The sequence below is a fragment of the Hemiscyllium ocellatum genome, chromosome 8 (assembly GCF_020745735.1).
Source record: "Hemiscyllium ocellatum isolate sHemOce1 chromosome 8, sHemOce1.pat.X.cur, whole genome shotgun sequence".
In the NCBI taxonomy this organism is placed as follows: domain Eukaryota; kingdom Metazoa; phylum Chordata; class Chondrichthyes; order Orectolobiformes; family Hemiscylliidae; genus Hemiscyllium; species Hemiscyllium ocellatum.
The window spans coordinates 70,558,896-70,571,954 of record NC_083408.1 but is presented as its reverse complement, the minus strand read 5'-3'; the positions used below and the strand labels follow the sequence as shown (position 1 = coordinate 70,571,954).

Below are 13,059 nucleotides of genomic sequence, written 5' to 3'. Positions count from 1 at the left end.
CTTTGTGTTTCATTCCGTAATTTTGTGAATAAATTTTTGTCTGTTTTAACCTGGTAGTCAACCCAGCTAACTTACTCCGGGTAGTTTTAACTGGACACTTACCAAAAGAAATTGCAAAGTTAAGTCTCGGCTGCCTGCTTACGAATGTTTTGAGTGGTCTGGCCTAGTCCTTAATACAATTTCAGACAAGTCAGTGATTAACACAAACAAAAACAGAAATTGTTGGAAAAACTCCGCTGGTCTGGCAGCATATTGTGGAGAGTTGTCATTTCGGGTTCAGTGACTCTCCCTCAGAACGTCAGAAGCGATTAAAACTGTTTTCTATTTGCTTTTACTTTCTTTAAATTCGTTATAGGTCTTTTGCCACTTGACTTAATGACTCAATCTATTGTGAAATCTGGTTAAATGTGACCCATAAGCAATGATGAAAGTCACACATTAACATTCATTAGTTACAATCGAAAAATTGTTGTTTCTGTTTAATTTCCCTAGGTTTTCCCATCAGACAACACGCACGGCATGTATAATGCACATGGAAATACTTCTCAAGGTGCATAAATCATCTTCTAGGTATGCATGACTTTGCTCTTTCACGGTTTGGTGCCAAATAAAAAAACAGAACAGAGGCTATGTTTTCTTCAGAAAGCGGTTACTACTCACATCCTGTTCCCACCCACACATCCAGTCGCTCGTCCAGCAGCAAGATTGAACTTGCGTGTTCCCCAGCCCTCTCTCAGACTCGGCTCGGTGGAGACTTGAGAGGGGGGCGGGTGTTAGTTGGGCAGAAGTGTGCTGGTCTGGATGTGGGGTGAAGAGGTGGGAGGGGACGTGGAATGCAATCGTGAGGAAGGAGGGACAGAGAGAGAAGGTTGTAAGGGTAACCGAGGTTTATTTTCTTGAGTGGGAGAGGATTGGGCTTTCTTTGGGTGGGGGGGGGGTACCAGTCTCTGACGTCAGCCCGGACTAAAGGGGAGGGAAGGAAGTGTGGGAACCCCACATGGGGCTCGTTCCCTCAGGTCGGAAGGAGTGGAACTCTGTTTGTCCCTGAGTTTGAGGCGGGTAGGAAAGCTGTTGGAGAGTGTCCCACGGATTGAGGAGAGGGAGAGAGAGAGTTGCCTTGCTGGAGGACAGCCCCGCTATGTGCAATGATAGCTACTGGAACTCTACGACAGTGTGCCCCGGCGCCGGACCGGCCGTCAGCGCCATCATGTTCGTCGCCGGCGTCCTGGGCAACGTGTTGGCGCTGGTGGTGCTGGCTCTGCACAAGAGGGACAGCCGCAGCCGGGTGTCCCTGTTCCACATCCTGGTGAGCAGCCTGATCGTCACCGACCTGTTGGGGACCCTGCTCATCAGCCCCATGGTGCTGGCTGCCTATGCCAGCGGCTCCTCGCTCACGCACCTCCGGCTCTGCAGCTACTGCGCCTTCGCCATGGCTTTCTTCGGGCTCAGCTCCATGTTGATCCTGTTCGCCATGGCCCTGGAGCGCTACCTGTCCATCGGCTGCCCTTACTTCTACTCGCGGCACGCCAACAGGCGCACCGGGCTGGTCACCATCCCGCTCATCTACGGCTTCTGCGTCGTGTTCTGTTCGCTGCCGCTCTTTCACACCGGCCCGTACGCTCAGTACTACCCGGGGACCTGGTGCTTCATCATGATGCACACCAAATGCCAGCCGGCCAAGGTCCGCCTCTACTCCCTGTCCTACGCCATCCTCATGAAGGTGCTGATCATTTCCATCTTACTGTGCAACGTCTCGGTTATTGTCAACCTCTGCCGCATGTACCAGAAGCAGAGGTCACGGAGATGCTCCAGGCAGTCCAGCGCCAGGAGAGATCACAGTGCTCAAGCAGAGGAAGTGGACCACCTCATCCTTTTAGCCATCATGACGATTACTTTCGTGATCTGCTCTGTGCCCCTCACGGTGAGTCTCAGTCTGGCCCCTGGTGTCACTGAGCAGCTGCACAGTGTTGTCTTTTTTGGGGGGTGGGAGAAGTTGAACAATCCAGAAGTCATGATTTACGCTGATGCCAATATCCTCGATAAAAAGAGGGATGAGGGGTCCTGAAAGCAGAGCTTAGACAGCATCTCTCTCACACCCCCCGTCCTGGGCTCTTGGCGTGCGCCTTCCTGAGAGGGCCTTGATGGGAACAAACGCGCCAACGAGTTTCAGTTTTACTTGTTGATTAAATTGGATGTAAGAAAGTAGCAGGGCGAGCAAAAGGGACTCGCACCCTGATCGAGAATCCAGAGGGCTTTCGTAACCAACAAAAAGAGCATTTCCTCAAAGGAACAAAAGAATTTTACTGAGGAATGGTATAATCGAGCTCACCAAGCCCCTTCTTAGAGTTTCTGACCAGCTTGTGATAGCAACTTATTTACCATCCACGGAAACTTAAGAATCTTTGGAAATGAATGGATGGAGAAAAGTTTGGAAAGCAGGGACAGCTATTTAAGGCGTTGAAGAAACTGAAATCTAATCACAATGTCTATGGCAGAGAATATCAATAGAAAATTTTCAACAGACTAGTATGTTTTACCCTTACACGATAATTGATATTTTACAATTTGGGCAACAGTAGAATTTTCATGGAGCAAAAACATTAATCTTTTTCAACTTGACATTCTATTTAATTCTCAAAGTTAGTAATATTTTGTATTCATTTTGTATTTGATTTGTTTGAGTTAATATTATGTGAAATCAATTTAATGATTATGGATCCACAAAGGTGAGAACTATTTGGAAAGCATGTCGAAGCATGTAGTTCTATGGCAAGTGAGGAGCCAACAAGCAAAATAGGAATGTGTTCCACCTCAGGAGTAACTGGCAGGAAGCGCCAGTCTTGTGAGTCTGTCTGGCTTTCCACTTTGGTTATTGTTGAGGGTGGTGGTTCCTCAGAAATGTAGAATCTAGAAAGTTTGTGGCACCACAAGGATTAATTATACATGAGGCCTTGGGGAAAGGGTTGTGGATGAGAGTTAAAAGGCAATAGTGGTAGGATATGTAATTGTTAGGGGAATGCAGAATGCATTTTTGCAGCCTTAGACCTGATTACAGGATAGCACATTGCATCCTCAGTGCCTGCTTCAAGGATGTCACTGAGCAGCTGCAGGGTGTTTTTTTTGGGAGAAGTTGTACAACCCAGAGGTCATGATTTACATTGATGTCAATAACATAGATAAAAAGAGGGATGAGGTCCTGATAGCAGAGCTTAGGCAGCAAGGAAAGCAGATGTAAATAAGGACCTTTTAAGACAGTAACCTCAATATTACTCTCACCACCACATGCTCGTGAGCATAGAAATAATAATTTTGAGCAAATTACCATGTGCCTGGCGAGGAAGAAAGGCTTTAGATTTCTGGGGTATTAGGTTCACATCTAGGACAGGTCAATCCTGCACAAGGGGGACAGTCACAGCTTAGCAAGACTGGGACTAATATCTGCACGGGGGATTGGCTTGTGATCTTAGAAAACATTTAAACCAACTTGTAAGGGGAAATTGAAAATTGAAAGGGAATTCAGATAGGTGCAAAACTAAGCTGGGCAATGAGATTAGAAAAATAACAAGCAAAAGTAGAACCAGAAACAAAGGCCAACATCAAATACAATAAATGACAGAATGTGGAGGGAGTGCAGCACAGATTTATTGGATTGATTCCTGGGATGGCAGGACTGAAGTATGAAGAGAGATTGGATCAGTTGAGATTATATTCACTGGAGTGTCGAAGAATGAGGAGGGATGTCATAGAAACCTTTAAAATTCTAACAGGATGAGACAGAAAGAATGTTTCAAATGGCCAGGGATTCCAGAAACATGGGGTACAGTCTAAGGAGATGAGCTCGGCTATTTAACACTGAGATGAGGAGAAATTTCTTCACCCAGAGAATGACGAACCTATAGAATTCTCTGTCACAGAAATCAGTTGAGGCCAAACATTGAATGTTTACAAGAAGGAGTTAGATATAGTTCTTAGGGTTAAAGGATAAGAGGATATGGGGAGAAAGCTGTAACTGGGAATCGATTTGGATGATCAGCCATTATTAAATTGAATAGTGGAGCAGATTCAAAGGACCAAATGGCTTACTTTTCCTATTTTCTGTTTCTAATGTTGCAAAGACAGAATTAAAGAAACCATTTGAATACATACAACATTTACAAGTTAGGTGACTCAATAACACAAATAAAAATGAACAGGTGTGATCTAGTTACCATTGTGGAAATCTGGCTGATGGGCAATAAAAGTTGGAGTCTCTGTACTTAAGAATATTCAACATTTAGAAAGGACAGACCAAAAGGAAAAGGAAATCGGATACAGTACATTTGTGAGAGAGGACGTTCAGTTGGTAGGATAGAACTCACTGTTTGTTTGGGTGGCACTGAGAAACAGCAAGGGGTAGAAAACATTGGTAAGAGGTGTTTATAAACCAGAGAATACTAGGCTTAATGTGGCACACAGTATAAACACAGTATAAGCTAGGAAGTTAGAGGTGCATGTAACATGGGTACTAAAGTAGTCATGGGTAAATTCAGTCTAAATACCGACATTTAATGAGCAACATTATATTGAGGATTGGAAGATCAATTTTTGGAAATTGTACATGGTAGTTTTCAAGTGCAGTGTGTTGAGCAGACAACAAGATAACAGGGTACTTTATATCTCATACTATACAATGATAAAGGACTAATTAATAATGCTGTTAGAGTCCTTGAGAAGATTTGTAGCTCAGGTTGTGGATGAAGTAATGGATTCGTTTATGGTGTGTTTTTCTGCAGACATTTTGTTGCCTCACTAAGTGACATCATCAGTGCATCTTTGATATGGTGTTGATGCTCTGTCCTGCCTGGTATTTATATGTATCTGTTTGTTAATACTCTAGGTTCTGGAACTGAGTGGTTTACATCCTGGTCCAGTTCATGTGTCTGTTGTTTGAGTTCCAGTTGGAATGCCAAGCTTTAAGGAATTCTCTGGCATGCCTCTGTTCACCTGTGCTAGGATGGTGATATTGTCCCACTTGAATTTGTATGCTTTGTTGTTTGTGTGGTTGGAAATGAGAGTGGGCTGGTCATGTTTGTGCACTCATATGGTGAGTTTTCTTCCTGTTTGTCCTATGTGATGTTTTTCACAGTCTTTGCAGAGTGTCTTGTAGATGGAGTCCATCCTATTGGATGTGGGCATTGGGTCTTTAACCTTTGTGAGGAGCTGGAGGAAGGTGTTTACTGGTTTTTGGGCCACTAAGATTCCAAAGGGTCTGAGTAGTCAGGTGGTTATCTTTGATATGTCTTTGATGTATGGTATGGTTGCTATTGTGTCTGGTCTTGTAGTGTTGTCTTCTTTGGGTTTGTCCTGTAAGTATCAGAGGATAGTACTCTTGGGGTACCCATTTCCTTTAAATCCTTTGAATAGGTGTTCCTGTTCTGCCTTCTAGAGTTCTGGGTTGCTGCAGTGTGCCCTTGCCTGTTTAAATAATGTCCTAATGAAGCTCCATTTTTAGGTGTTGGGGTGGTTGCTGTTATGGTTGCTGTCTGGTCAGTATGGGTGTTCTTCATGGACGCATTGGTCTGGAGTTCCCCAAAAGGTGTGCGTTGCACTAATACAGCCAGGAAGGCGAGTTTGCTGTTGTTTTTCTCTTCTTTCGTGAACTTTATTCCGATGAGGGTGTTATTGATGTGGTGGTGGGTTTCTTCCAGTTGTCTACGTTTGATGATGACAAAGGTGTCACCTACATACTGGATCCAGAGTTTGGGTTGGATGGTGGGGAGGGCTGTCTATTGTAAGTTTTTCATTACTGCTTCTGCTATCAGTCCTGATATCGGGGAACCCATTGGTGTGCCATTGATTTGTCTTTACACCTGTCCATTGAATTTGAGGCATAAGTATAGTAGTTTTAATATGCTGTTCTTGTTGATGCTGCTGGTGTCATCAGGTGTCCTAGTAATCCCTTTATCCAATAATGTGGCAATGGTATCCTTGGCTAGGTCGATATCTTTTGATGTGAAGAGTGCTGTTACATCAAATTGTCTATTACTTTGAATGCAATGTATTTCATTCTGTAACTAGGTCTTAAATTCAAACAAAAGAAACTTTAATGTATGACAGGTTGTGTGGACTCTGGATAGGTGGATACGTTATAAGATATGACAGTAGATAAGTAATGGCTGGCACTTAAATAATCAATACATGGTTTACGTTCATGTGTGTTTCTTCAATGCACAAAAACACACAGGAACAGTGAGATAGCTAATTTGCTTAAAGGTGAAATTGCCAAACATTGCCTGAGGATTGGCATCATGTTAGAATTCAGCAAAGGAGGCAGATGAAAGCAATAAGGAATGGCAGAAGAGAATATTAATGTAAACTAGCAAGAAATATAAAAATGGACTGTAAAGGCTTCTCAGGGAATGTGGAAAGGAAAAGCTTAGAAAAGATAAATCTAAGTCCATTATAGGCAGGAGATTATGATGAGAAATAGGAAAATGGCACCAAAACTAAATAAATAGTTTATAGGTGTATTTACAGAAGGAAATGTAAGAAATCTCCCAAAAATCATAGAGGTCCACGGGATTGTTGAGAATATAGAACTAAAATAAATTAATATTGTAAAAAATTAGTAATGAGCAAATTAATGGAACTGAAAATTGATAAATTCCCAGGATCTACATTGCTGAGTGTTGAGAGAGGCAACAGAGATAGTGGATGCACTGGTTGTCATCTTTCAAATTACTTTAGATTCCAGAACAGTGCTTGCAGTTTGAAAGGTTGCAAATGTAATCTCATAATTTGAGAAAGGAGGGAGGGAGGGAGAAATCCAGAAACTACAGGATTGTTAGCCTGGATGTCAGTAGTAGGGATATACTTGCATCTATTATGAAGGTTGTAATAACTGAACCCTTCAAAAATAATGATCTGATTTGGCAAGTAAAAACATGGATTTAAATAGGGGAAGTCATGTTTGACAAACATGGTAGTGCTACAATATTGCTAACTGTGTAGTTAAGGGAAGCCAGTGGTCTGATGTATTTGGATTTTCAAAAGGTTTTGGATAAGATGCCATCTAGGAGTTTAGCAAACAAAATTAGAGCACTTAGATGGGAGGTTAATATACTGGTATGGATTGGGGATTGGTTAATGAAACGAAAGCAGAAAACAGTAATAAATGGGTAAAATTTCAGGTTGCAAGGCTGCAACTAGTGGGGTACTACAAGGATCAGTGCTTGAGCCTCAGCTGTTCGCAACCTACAATAATCAGTGTTTTGATTAAGAGTGCAAACATAATATTTCCAAAACCAGGTGGAATGTAAGCTCTGAAGAGATTGCGAAGAGGCTACAAGGGAATTTTGACAAGTAGAGTGAGTGGGCAAGAATATGGCAGATGGAATACAATGTAAAATATTATGAGGTTATCCACATTGGTAGGCGGATCAGAAGCGCAGTGTATTTCTGAAATGGTGAGAGATTTAAAATGTTGATATCCAAACGATTTGTAGGTGCAGCAAGCAATTAGGAAGCCAAAAGGTATGTATATGATTCTGAAGAGGATTTGAGTACAGTGGTAAAGAGTGATGAGGTTCCACATTGTAGGCTAATTAGTAAATTTAGGTGACATGGGATTCAGGGTAGCTTGTCAACTGGAAACATAATTGGCTTAAGGACAGGAGACAGTGTAGTGATGGAGGGTTGCCCTTTGGACTGGAGACCTGTGAGCAGCAGTGTTCCACAGGGATTGGTTCTGGGTCCTTTTTTATTTGTCATTTGTATAAAATGACTTGGATGAGAATATTGAAGGCGTGATTAGTAAGTTTGTGGACAATACCAAAATTGGTGACATAGCAAATAGTGAAGAAGGATTTCTAAGATTTCAAATGGGTCAATAGGCTGAAAAATGGCAGATGGCATCCAATCTGGATAAATGCAAGGCATTGCATTTTGGTACAACAAATAAGGATAGGGCTTATACAATTAATGGTAGGGCCTTGGGTCGTGTTTTAGAATAGCGCGACCTAGGGGTTCAGGTCCAAGATTCTTTGAAGTTTGCGTCACCATAGGCAAGGTAATTAAAAAGGCACTTATCACACTTGCAGTCATTGTTCAGTTCTTTTGAGTATAGGAGTTGGGAAGTTATGTTGAAGTTGTACAGGACATTGGTGAGGAATACATTTTCAAGTTGTGGTCGCTCAATTATAGGAATATTATTAAGCTAGAGAGTGTTCAGTAGAGATTTACCAGGATGTTGCTGGGTATGGAAGGTTTGAGTTATAAAAAAAGGCTGGGTAGGCTGAGACATTTTTCAGTGGAGCACAGGAGTTTGAGAGGTGACCTTAGAGTAGTTTATAGAATCATGAGGAGTATAGTTAGGGTTAATGGTAGGTGTCTTTTCCCTAGGATAGGGGATTTCAAGATTAGGGGACATTTTTTAATGTGAGAGGAGAGAGATTTTAAAAAAATTCATGAGGGGCAAATCTTTTACACAGAGGGAGGTCCTTGTGTGGAATGAATTTTCAGAGGGAAGTGGTGTACGTGTGCACAGTTACAATGTTTAAAAGACACTTAGCTATGTACATGAATAGGAAAGATTTGGAGGGATATGGGCCAGAAGCAGGCAGGTGGGACTAGTTTAGTTTGGCAATATGTTCTGCATGGACTGGTTGGACTAAGGGATCTGTTTCCCTGCTGTATGGTTCTATGTCATACTTCATTGAAATGAAATTAGGTGAGACTGAAATATTGTGTGCAATTTTGGTCTCTTTACCTAAGAAAGGTTATGCTTGCCATAGCGTGAGTGTAGTAGAGATTCACCAAACCAATCATGGGATGGCAGGACTTCTCTATGAGGAAAGATAGAGAAGATTTGGCTTGTATGTACTAGAATTTAGGGGAATTAATGGACGAACTTACAGAATGGCTAAGGAGGGTCAATACAAAAGAATGTTTCCCTGGCAGGGAGACTAGAATCAGGTGAAACAGTCTTTGAATAAGCGGCAGATCATTAAGACAGAGATGAGGAGGAATTTCTTCACTCAGTGACTGGTGAATATTTAGACTTCTGTAGCCCAGAGGGATGTACAAGCTCAATGCTTGTATATGCTCAAGGCAGAGATTGATAGCTTTCTAGTTACTAATGTTTTAAGAGATAGGGTGACAGTGTGGCAAAAAACATAATGATAGATGATTGGCAATGACAGGTATTTCACTCTTTCCTTTAAGTAGGATAAAAGTTAGGGCAGGGGTTTGTTCCTTGATATATGTGAAGGGGGTTTGGTCAGATCCATAACCGTTTCTGACATTAAAAGATAATTGGGTGCTTTAATTGATGGTGGGTTACTAAAATAAAGATGGAAAGTGCTGTATTTTGAATAATAAGAAAAAGAGTTAGGTTCTGCCAAGAGAGGGAGCACATGGTGTCCACCAGTGGCCTTGAAGCTTTCAGAGAGAGGTGGGCACCACTGGGTCTGAGGCCCATTATCTCCCCTCTGATAGTGTATTAATTTAGAGCTTCCCTTGATTACTCCCTTTTTTTTAAAAAAAAACTTTTTTGAGGCTGTACCAGTATCCTTGAAGCCTTTAAGGATAGGGAGATACATCAGTGGGTGGTTTGCATTATTTTCCCCTCCAACACCACAATGATTTAGTCCCTCCACTTGTTAATCCCCTTGTTGGCTTTTGTTTGTCACACTGCTCCTGGTGGGCAGGGTTTGTTGGGTGACTAGTTAAGTTGATTGTGGGTTTATTCACACACAAACAAAATTGGGTTTTTCCCCAAGTGGAGAGTTAGTTTCTGAGCAGGGAAAGATTTCAGAAAGCAATAATGAAAACTGGTATTTGTGGTAATTGATAGATCTGCATAAAACACTTGCAAATCTCTGAAACTCTGTATAATCCAGCATATGGATAAATCCACAACCTCATAAGTCCAATATGTGATCTTCAGATTCTACCATATGTGGGTCAAGTGCTTGCTTGAAAGATTTGGTAAATAAATTATTGGAGATATCTTTCTGATGCCTTGATATCATACCTGCGTATTCTCAACCAAATTTTATGATAAGATCAGTTCCTCCTTCAATGAGCCTTTTCCATTTTGATCAGTCACAATCCACTGACTACCATGAGTTGGTTTGGGTTTTTGACCTCTTCAGGGATGCTTTGAAGATATCATTAAAGCATATCCACTGTTTCCATGGGAGCCTGCTGCTGCAACCAAATTGCAAGTAGATCAATCACTTTACAAATGACTCTGTTTTCTTGTGAAAAGAGAAGGGAGAGGGTTTAATAGAGCTCTTTAAAAATGATGGGAAAGAAAAATAACTGGAGATCATCAATATAAGGTAGTCACTGAGAATTCATGTATGAATTTCAGAAGTAACGTCTACCCAACAAGTGATAAGAGTGTGGCATTCACTAGCCCTGGGAATAGTTGAGGTGAATGGTATTGGTAAATTTAAGTGGAAGCTGGGTGATCATATGAGGAGGAAGGAATTTAACTAAATGACGGCAGATAAAAAGACCCTCCAGAAGAGACCTGATTCTGCACTGTATATTTTGTGTAATTCCATGTTTCGTTTCTTTTTATTTATTCTAGGTTCGTACATACATTGGGGCAATTTCTCAGCAGGGGAACAATGAAGCTGACCTTACAGCACTCCGATGCTTGTCATTTAATTCAATAATTGATCCCTGGGTTTTTATTATTCTCAATACATCTATCGTTAAAAAGACATTGTCCAAGATATTGTGCTGTAAAATCACATCTAAAGGACACAAAACGCAGACTACAGTTTTCATAAGGAATGAAACATTCGAGTAAGTGTCATTTTGGAATAGACAGTCCTGATGCTTTACCCATATTGAAGGTGATGTTTTCAGAATCAAGTGGTCATCAATCAACCAGTTCGAAAGAAAGATGCACAATCAGCGTGTGACAACCTGTACTGAAGATTTGGTCCTTACAGCCATACAGTCACTGACTGCTAAACTTCATAGGTCTGAAATAAAAGCAGAAAGCGCTGGAGAAAATCAGGTCTGGCATCAACTGTGCAGAGAGAAATATAGTTAATGTTTCAAGTCCAATATGACCTGATGCCATATTTATGCCTTGTTGATTTTTTTTATGTATTTGGGAAAAGTTCATACTTTTAATTTCAGAATAGAATAGTAGATAACTTTAAATTATTTTTCTACATGAACACGCAGAATTTTTCAGTATTTTAAAAACATATTTAATGTTCCTGGTACCATTCAGGGTATTTGATATATCCTTGCTATCTAACTTGTTTCCACAGTTAAATGTATAGATGTGCATTTTGCTAGGTCTATTGTATAAGGATACTGAAGCTAAAATCTGCAACTTGTGCCAAACTTTATGAACAAAATAAATATAGTTATTTATTCTGTATTTTTAAACTAAGACTAACTACTTAAGACTGACTATTACCAAGCTGACATTTGAGTCTGGAGAACAAAATGGGATGCACTGTCATTCATAGTTGACGAATAGATGTCTGTCACAATCTGCAGAAATAGATTCACAAAACAGTTCTAAATGACAGTTCATAATTCTTTACCAACGCCCAGTACCATACACAAAATCATGCACTTGGATTCATCAGTTTAGTGTTCTAGAATGCAGCCATTGGAGTCATAGAGATGTACAGCATGGAATGGACCCTTTGGTCCATCTCGTTCATGCCGACCAGATATCCTAACCTAATCTAGTCCCATTTGCCAGCACTTGGCCCATATCCCTCCAAACCCTTCCTATTCATATACCCATCCAGATGTCTTTTAAATGCTGTGATTGTACCAGCCTCCACCACTTCCTCTGGCAGCTCATTCCATACATGCACCACCCTCTGTGTGAAAAAGTTGCTCCTTAGGTCCCTTTTATTTCTTTCCCCTCATACCCTAAACCTATGCCTTTTAGTTCTGGACTCCCCCACCCCAAGGAAAATAACTTGTCTATCCCATTAAGGCCCCTCATGAGTTTGGTATGCTTTCCTTTATTGTTCAGAGCATTGAGTATAGGAGTTGGGAAGTCATATTGTGGCTGTACATGACATTGGTTAGGCCACTTTTGGAATATTGCATGCAATTCTAGTCTCCTTCCTATCAGAAGGATGTTGTGAAACTTGAAAGGGTTCACAAAAGATTTGCAAGGACATTGCTAAGGTTGGAGGATTTGAGCTATAGGGAGATGCTGAATAGGCTGGGGCTGTTTCCCTGGAGCGTCAGAGTGTCGGGGTGACCATTACGCTAATCAGATGAGCTTAAAAAAAAGACATGCTAAAAGTAACTTTATATAGATTCCTTCATTTATTGTATAATTAAAACACATTTCACTCAGTCAAAATTTGACTTACATTGTGTACTTTTTTAAAATTAAGTTGTTGATTTTGACCTTTTTGTGTTACAAATGTTCATTTGGATAAGCTATTTGCATGTTTGCTTTTGAATCCAAAGTTTTGTAGACTTGATTTAGAATATTATGTGCAGTTTAATATAGTAATTTCAGAACTGCAGATATTTTAAATGAACTTCAGTTAGTGATGACATAGTTTTGCATATTAATTATAAATTATAGATCAAATTTATGGATCAGTCAATTCTGGAAGCAGTCTGCTTCTGAAACCAGCTGATGGAATATATGGACATCATAAACTGTTTCAAATATACAGTAGACATTGACTAAAGTTATTGAAAATTGGACATTTGGGCATCAATGTGGACTTCAACAGTTTCCTCATTTCCCCTTCCCCCATCTCACCCTAGTTCCAAACTTCCAGCTCAACACTGTCCCACGACTTGTCCAGACTTGTCTTACCTGCCTATCTCCTTTTCCACCTATCCACTCCACCCTCTCCTCCCTGACCTATCACCTTCATCCCCTCCCCCACTCACCCATTGTACTCTATGCTACTTTCTCCCCACCCCCACCCTCCTCTAGCTTATCTCTCCACGCTTCAGGCTCTCTACTTTTACTCCTGATGAAGGGCTTTTGCCCGAAACGTCGATTTCGCTGCTTCTTGGATGCTGCCTGAACTGCTGTGCTCTTCCAGCACCACTAAT

The 13,059-nt window shown here is 41.1% G+C and overlaps 1 protein-coding gene across 1 annotated transcript; it reads left to right on the top strand.

Annotated features, from left to right (window-relative positions):
- Positions 1-704: 704 nt before the first annotated feature.
- Positions 705-12,355, top strand: LOC132817914 (prostaglandin E2 receptor EP2 subtype-like). Its single transcript, XM_060828453.1, has 2 exons — positions 705-1,921; positions 10,577-12,355. Exons 1-2 carry the CDS (start codon positions 1,139-1,141, stop codon positions 10,799-10,801), a joined length of 1,008 nt encoding a protein of 335 aa, XP_060684436.1. The 5' UTR covers positions 705-1,138; the 3' UTR covers positions 10,802-12,355.
- Positions 12,356-13,059: the final 704 nt, after the last annotated feature.

Bases quoted from the DNA above. Each gene is read 5' to 3' on its own strand.
- LOC132817914 (XM_060828453.1), top strand. From the start codon at position 1,139: ATGTGCAATGATAGCTACTGGAACTCTACGACAGTGTGCCCCGGCGCC. The intron at 1,922-10,576 runs GTGAGTCTCAGT...TATTTATTCTAG, and splicing joins TCTGCTCTGTGCCCCTCACG to GTTCGTACATACATTGGGGC.